The following is an 8627-nucleotide window of genomic DNA, read 5'->3' on the forward strand; positions in this document are numbered from 1 at the left end:
GAACTCATGGATATGGTATTAAGAGATCTTAAGAGGTTCTACAGCTACCCTTTGAAAGCTATGTACGTAGCTTCTATCAAAACACTCACTCTTTCTCACCATTCCCATGCAAAATGTTCTTTCCCATTGTTTCGCAATATCAACACAAATCTTTTGTCCTATTTGTATATATTTTAACTTAGTGCAAGCTTAATATGGTTTCCTAATTTTTTTCCAATTAATCAATTTGAAGTGGTGAGAGGTAACCTTAGAGATGAAATCTTGACATGTGGATGACTGGAGGTTCGAAGCTCTAGAGGTTTTCGTATTCTAGAGAGTTCAGAGGGAGGCTTTAAATACGTTGTGTGTAGTATTTTCTTGTTGGGCAATGACCTAGTGAAAGAGAGATAAAGGCTATTGTATACGTTATTTTTTTTAAATATACATTCTAAGAGACGTTTGACACAAAGTGAGAAAAAGAGATGGACATAAACACACTAAGAGGGGGAGACGTTTTCACTAAGGTGTAAAACCTTACTATAATCATTAATTACTGTTGTGACACATTAGAGAGAGATAATGATCTAAGGTTTTGGATTACGTAGTATGAGAGAGAGAGAGAGAGAGAGAGAGAGAGAATATCTATTTGTTTGATGAGGAGAGAGAAAACCTTAGTTTCTAAGGTAGGTGGCTATTTAGCTTGAATATGGACATGCAAGTATTGGTAAAATAATTCTCTTACTTTTTGATATAAGATGAGAGGACATACCTACATTTTAACATATGTTACATTGAGTTTTTTTTTAATGTGTGTGTGTGTGAGAGAGAGAGAGAGAGAGAGAGAAGAATTTAAGTATTTCAATTTGTAATAATATTGATGATTGAATAATTAAGTATAAAAGTTCTAAAGTAACCAATTTTTTAAAAATAAGTAATTTTTTTAAATAACCATTTACTCATTTGTGGTTCAATTCTCCACATATGCAATCCATTCTCTATATAGAAAATTGTATTATCTAGATAATAGCCTATATTTCTTATTCTTCTCTATATAGGAAATTGAATTACCTAGATATTGGCCCATATTGTGTATATAGTAAATTGAATTATCTAGATATTGGCTCATACTCTCTATATAGGAAATTTAATTATCTAGATACTGGCCCATATTTCCTATATATGAAATTGAATTACCTAGATATAAGCCCATATTTCCTACATATAGAGGATTGAGTAAATGGGAAATAGGATTGTCTAGATATATATAGGAAATTTCCATCAACATAACTAGGAAATCTCTCAAAATTTCCTATATATGGTAAAGTTCACTATATAGGGAACCACCAAAAGTTCCTTGTGGAACTAATCAACCAGATATTGCCTAGTGAGTAAGGTTTGTGTATAAAATTTCACAATACAAGGGGGAAAAAAACTAATCAACCAGATATTGCCTAGTGAGTAAGGTTTGTGTATAAAATCTTCATAATACAAAAAGGGGGGGGAGGTGGGGACTAATCAACCCCCCATCATGTGCCATTTTCTTGTGTTGTGCTTTGCTTAAATATATGATGATCTACAGTTTCTGAAGGCATCCATGAAGACTACAAATGACCTTGCGACAGAGTTCTACAGATCACCTTGTTACACCGTGTGTTTTACCTTGCCTTTCCTTTCGTACATGATCCGATAAGCAGGCTCCCACTAATAAGGACCTGCGGCCCTCCTGTATAGTTGCTTTCCAAAGACTCCTCACCTACCCTAATCACTTCGAGGCTGTGAATGATGGAGCCCCGGCAGCCCCTTTGGTTTCATCCGCATAATAGATCCCCGCCTTTTGGATCGCTTCACATGCACTCAGCTATAAGTAAGTGGTGTAATATAGAGAGTGAGGGCAGGGATTTTGGCATGGGTTACTCAAGTCAACATGTAATTATGGCCAGCTTTTGGCCGGCTTTCCAAATAATTTTATTCATGTTGGTGCTCATTTGCCATGCCGCCTCAACTCCGGCACGAAGTAGTGATGGGTGCCCCTCGGTTGTGTTTGCGTTTGGGGACTCTCTCTCGGACACAGGCAACCTCGTGAGAACATGGAACCCGGCCTTCCTATCACCCTCTTTCCTTCCCTATGGAAGAACCTACTTCAAAGCTGGGGCGCAACGCTTCTCGGATGGTCGTTTAATCATTGATTGTATAGACGTTGCATTTGGTATTACTGCATCACGACACCACAAGTATATCAAGGCGGTGTTAATTCTCTAACAAGTACATATTTTGTTTTTTTTTTGGTGTGTGTGTGTGTGGGGGGAGGTCTATGGTGTAGCAGTGCAGTCGCTGGGCCTCCCTTTCTTGCCACCTTTCTTGGACTTTGTCGGGACGGACTTCTCTCACGGTGTAAACTACGCAGTGGGCAGCGCAACAGCTCTCAATTACTCCTACTCTGTAGAGCTTGGGGCTATCCCTTATACCACCTGCACACTAGACGTTCAATTACAATGGCATCGGACGTTCTTGCAATTTGTGGAAGCAGGTACACACTTCTCACAGTCCAGTCTGAGGATAATTTTCTAAGCAAGAACATGGGTTGATAATGCTTGTAGAGAAATCATATTATAACCTACTGTTGATAATGTATAACCAGCAAAAGCCACATATTGGTTAATATTTATTTTACTTTTAGGTTTGAAAGGAGGCGTGACCACTTTCCCGGATCCATCAACTGTATCGGAAGCTACTTGCTTCATAGAAATCGGTGGAAATGACATTTCTGGTTTGGTCGTGGCCGGATTTACACATGCAGAAATCATGAACTTGCTACCCCTCGTCGTGGACAAGGTTGCCGATACTATCCGGGTAATTTGTGCGAAATCAAGTTCTTAATCTCAGCATGCATCAAGCCCACCTGCACTCGCCCGCTGGTGCGCGATGCAGCTGCAGCTGACTGATACTCTAATTAATACAATACATGAAATGATCGATACAAGCGCACAATGCAAAATTATCAAAGAAGTTCTCCAAGTGCTCAGTATCTCATTTTTATTTCAATTTTGCATCTGCTCATTAATCTCTAATTAATTATCGTGAAGTTCTTGTACGACACGGGGGCGCGCAATTTTATGATAAGCGGTGTAGGCATGATGGGATGCAGCCCCAACATCAAGTATTTTGCCGGCCGCGGACAATCATTGGACGAGCGAGGGTGTATGGCATGGGTGAACGACATTACCCGCAATTACACTAACTCTCTGGGCCGTTTAAGCGAGTCTCTTCAGCTCCTCTTGCCCAATGCCAGCTTCGTCTTCTTGGACCTCTACTCGGCCTTCGACGAGATCATGACTACATAAATGACCTCACTCAACTCCTCGGCCCTCTACTATCTAGTCTAGATATATGTAAGAGATTTTCTACTAGTATATGTTTTTCCTTTTCATCCTTCCTAAAACACGCATATATATTATAAAGGGCTCCACCTCCATAGGTATAATTGTTCATTCAATTCTAAGCTACATTGAAATTTGGAACTGTAGTTCTTTTCAAGAGCCTGCACTAAAAAAGAAGATAAAAAATTACTAATCACTTATATGTGACATTTAGCTTTTGCAGAATTATTCTAACCCTCATCCTGTACACCACTTCTACTTCTATGGTGTGTGCATGAGTGTGTGTGTGTGTGTGTGTGCGCGCGCGCGCGTATGAATGCATGCTTGCATGTGTATGTGTGTGTAACATACATACATACACACATACATATGTGTGTGTGTGTGTGAAATAGACATACATACACACACATATGTGTGTGTGTATGTATGTATATAATGAGAGAGAACTTATAATCAAAAACATACTAATATTAAAACGTGGTTTTCAGGTGTGGTTACTTGGGGGGGTGTGTGTGGCTACTTAGGTTTTTGTGGTGGTGTATATGTGTGTGTGTGTGTGTGTGTGTGTGTGTGTGAGAGAGAGAGAGAGAGAGAGAGAGAGAGAGAGAGAGATTAAAAGTGAATAATTCATGTGAAAGAGAGAAAATGTATGTGTGTGTGTGTGTGTGTGTGAGAGAGAGAGAGAGAGAGAGATTATAAGTGAATAATTCATGCGAAGGAGTGAAAATGAATGTGTGTTTATGTCCTATATTATTCTCAAGAGTAATGTCACCCCTTCGTGAGTCAATACATCATCAACAAGTCAGAGAAGTAAGCTTAAACAAGCAAAGTAATAGTAATGAGGAATCATTTCCAATTACATAAGTAGTAAAAATTAGGCAAAATGTAAGTTAGATGAGGCTATCTTTAGGTTTTTAATAAAATATTATACTTATAACCAGCACACCAAAAAGTACACAAGATAAAATTTGTTGAAGGGCAAGACATGTGTCACCACCTCTTCGTACATGTTATGTTTTGTGCGAGATACATTGGGTGCATACACTTATCTTGACATTAACAATCATGGCTATAACATAGATCATCTTGTGATAAACTCTTCAATCAATGAATCTTTCAATGTAAATTATCACAATTATTTCACTTAAGATGTATGACCCTTGAACAGTTACAAATTGGATTGATATTGTTTCAGGACTTATTGATGTACAAAACACATGTTGTGGAGCACCAAGTCTCCTGGCCGCCGCAACAGTAGATAGATATAACCCTTTGGCTTCCTGTAGTTCAACAAGTGTTCTGTGTGATGATCCCAACACTTTCTTAGTATGGGATGGTATTCACTTTACCGACAATGTTTATCGACAGATAGTCAATATGTATGTTGAAGGCACATTCATTACACCTTCAAATGCACTTTCAAGGTGTGGTGCTACAGTGATTGGGAGAGCATGATTTTTGATGTGTAGTGTGAGAGCAACACCTTGAGCCTAAATTTCAAGTCTTAAAAGTATGTACATAAAAGGCACATTTGTTACACTTTCAAGGTGTGGTGCTACATATCTTGAGAGCATGATTTTTAATGTGTGTGGTGTAAGAGATAAACCATTTTAGAACCTAAATTAATCATATTTTAGTCTTCATTTGAAAGTCATTATTTTGAGAATACATGCAAATTTATAGTTATGAGAATACATGCAAATTTATAGTTATGACTCCTAGGAAATGAATCTTCAAAGGAGGTATATTGTAGATGACTCTGCCGGTCCTTGCTAGGGAACTTGAGATCTATCGACACAAACACTAGGGTTGGGGAAAGGGAGCGTGGATCCTCTCAGAGAAGTATACCCGTCAAGGATGAGTCGACCTCATTGGCTAGATATGCAAGACCTATGCTCTACACTATCTACTGTGCTCTCTGACCACCACCTAGCACTGTAGTATCCCTACAAGCCTCACTCACACCACACCCACCACTGACCCCTCACTCACCACACTAACAGAGAGAGATAGACAAAACACAACAAGAGCGTAACACTTTATATCCAAATTTCAAAAGAATGATACAAATGAGACTCTGCTCCAACAGAGAATGTGCTACAATGTATGTCCTACAAGAGAGTGTCTGTCCGCTGCCGAGAGAGTGCTTCCCTTATCTCCTCCTTCGGTGTCCTCCTCCTCGAAGTCCCAAACCTCATCATTTAGTGTAGCGAATAGTGTAGAGGGAAGATCTTCTGTCAGGAAAAGGAAGATGGTGCTCAAGAGGATCTCATCATCCCTTGAGAGAAAGGGAGAGGGGTATTGCCTCCATGAGTGTCATCGAAGTTGGCCATACACATAGTGTTGAGATATCAAGGTGAACATGAGCTGACACTCATGAGGTGCCTGCATGACCATTCGACATTTACATCGCTGGAAGGGTTGGTAGCTGGCACCGACATATCTTCACCAGAGATTCTACAACTGGACTACACCGACTAGTCCACATCTACCCAATCCTCTTATGTGTGTTAGTCACTTTATCTTCTTTTTTGTATACCTCTTTTGTTGTGTGAAAAAGAAGAAGATTTTTCAGCCTCTCACGTTGTGTGTTCTCTTCTAGGGTTTGTGTGAGTGTGTGAGTGCTTGCAAGAGCTCAAGCTCTCTCCTCTCTTGCATCTTTTCATGGTATCACAGTTTGGTTCATACTAAGGGCTGAGCGACAAGCAAGAGAAACAGAGGAAGTGGTACAAGGGTAAGAGCTTCATCTACTCTTCCCCCTTTGTGTTGGCTACTACACCCTTATCGTCGTAAATTTGTGTTGCGCAGAAAAGATGTTAAATGATGGAATAAACCAAATTGTTGTAGATAAACTTGACAAGAATAACTTCCATGCTTGGAGGTTTAGATTGACAAATTTGCTCATGGAAAAAGGTTACTAGGACTACATTGAGAAGGTGAACATGAGGAGGCATCGGAGATACCAGAGATTAATTCAACTACTATAGATGTAAAAGAGTTTAAGGATTGGAATCAAGGAGCAAGGAAAGTCATGTATTGGCTTTCTATTAGTATATATAGGACACCATGATTGGGCATATATAGGATACAAAGTCACCCAAGGAGACATGGGACACCTTGGTGAAGCTGTATGAAACTAATACCAAGGCACAAAAGATTCAGTTAAAGAATGAGCTTCATACTGTGGAGAAGAAGAATATATCTATGAATGATTATGCCTTGAAGATCAAGGGCATTGTGGAATCCCTTGCATTAATTGGTGTTTCTATTGATGATGATGATAAGGTGGTGTCTACGTAGTCTCGAGCCACAATACAAGGAATTCAAGATGTCTATTCAAACTTGGGAGAACATTCCTAACTTCATAGATTTGGTGTCAAATGCTGATCATTGAAGAGAAGAACTGGGGTGAGGATCAACAGTCTTTACAAAACAAAAACAGTTTAGAGCAGTAGGTCCTCTACACAAGTGTAGGTAGAGGACGAGGTAGAGGTCATGGACGTGGCCAAAGTGGTGGCCGAATAGGTAATCAGAATTATGGTCTCAGCAGCATCTGGGTATGTGTAGGTAGATTGCTATTAGAAGCAAAGTGACATGTGAAATGGAAAAGTGTAGCAAAACAACTATGCATCCTCTATAGTAGAAATAATGATGATAATGAGAGGTTGTTTGTTATGCAACATGTAGTTAATGCTGTGTTTGGAAATGATGTCGTAGCATGTAAGAATGATGTATGGTATGTTGATTTAGGTGCTTTGAACCACATGACAAGTCATGGTGAGTGGTTCAAGGAAATGAAGAATCTTGAAAGACCAGGTTTTGTTGAAATAAGAGATGACACTGCTTATCCGATTGCCCATGTTGGAGATGTGCCATTGTCCATGCAGGATGGTAAGGTGAAGTACCTTGCAGATGTACTTCATGTTTCGAATATTACAAAGAATCTAGTTTCTGCTGGCCAGATGATTGAGAAGGGTTCATAGGTCCGATTTAATCCTGATGGTTGTTATGTAGAAGACTTTAAAGATAAGTGCAGGTTGGTTGAAGACAATAAAGTGGGCAAAATGTTTAAATTGAATGTAAATATGCTGAAGTGAGTGCTGCAATGTTTGCAAATGGTTCATGAGTTGTTGCAGATACAGACATTTGGCATAAGAGAATTAGGCATGTAAATGTACAAAGAATGAAGTCGATGCAGACTAAGGAAATTGTGACAGGAATGCCTAAGTTTAAAGCTGAAGATATAAAGTTTGTGAAGCATGTCAATTTGGAAAGCAAACAAAACATGTATTTCCACATTACATAAATGTGAGCAGGAATGTACTAGATGTGCATTCAGATGTATGGGTCCTGCGAATGTACTAGATGTTGTGCATTCAGATGTATGGGTCCTGCGAAGACTATGTCTATGGGTGGCTGCAGGTACTATGTAACATTCATTGATGACCACACGAGAAAAGTGTGGGTATATTTCATGAAGGAGAAGAGTGAAGTGTTCACTCATTTTCATAATTTCAGAGTTATGGCTGAAAAACAGACAGGAAAGCATGTGAAGTGCCTAAGGACAGATGGAGGAGGAGAATACTTCTCCAATGAGTTCTCTGAATTCTTACGAAAGAATGGCATTCAGAGACAATTTACATGTAGATACACTCCGCAGCAAAATGGAGTTGCTGAGTGAAAAAACAAGCACATTACAGAGATAGCACGAGCATTGATGGCAAAGAAGAATATGCCACATAGCTATTGGGCTGAGGCTGTGTCTACAGTAGTTTATATCATGAACATGACTCCTATGTTGCAGCCATACATGATGTAATGCTTGAGGAGAAGTTTATTGGCAAGAAGCCTGATTTGTCTTACTTGAAAGTTTTTTGATGTATTGCATGTGCATGTGCCAGATGAGTTATGTACCAAGCTAAATCCAAAAGCAGAAAAATCTGTGTTTATTGGGTATTTCCTTGAGAGCGCAAAAGGGATATAGATTCTATAATCCTACTACACGTGAATTGATGGTAAGTAGGGATATTGTATTTGATGAGATGAGTAGCTGGTATGCTACCTGAAAAAGATGTTGGGGATGATGTAACTAGAAATGTGGTTGCACAGAATGCAAGTCAGCAATTACAATCATTGAGTGGACTAGGAGAGTCCTCATCCAGTGGTTCTCTTGATAGACCATGTAGTGGCAAGCTGCGTCATAATACTAGTCTTGAAAATGTAGTTGGTACATCACATAAAGGCAAAGAGAAAGTGGTTGAGTCCCTTGGT

General features: G+C 39.3%; 1 protein-coding gene across 1 annotated transcript; it reads left to right on the plus strand.

The window, feature by feature from the left end:
* The first annotated feature begins 1911 nt into the window (after window positions 1-1911).
* On the plus strand, window positions 1912-3320 carry LOC147612281 (GDSL esterase/lipase At1g28570-like). The gene is made up of 4 exons (XM_086784202.1): window positions 1912-2223; window positions 2287-2506; window positions 2657-2829; window positions 3063-3320. The coding sequence occupies exons 1-4, from the start codon at window positions 1912-1914 to the stop codon at window positions 3318-3320; spliced, it is 963 nt and encodes a 320-aa protein (XP_086640328.1).
* The last annotated feature ends 5307 nt before the right edge of the window (window positions 3321-8627 follow it).

This window comes from Cibotium barometz, chromosome 46 (genome assembly GCF_041138505.1).
Source record: "Cibotium barometz isolate CiBa-2024 chromosome 46, ASM4113850v1, whole genome shotgun sequence".
Taxonomy (NCBI): Eukaryota; Viridiplantae; Streptophyta; class Polypodiopsida; order Cyatheales; family Cibotiaceae; genus Cibotium; species Cibotium barometz.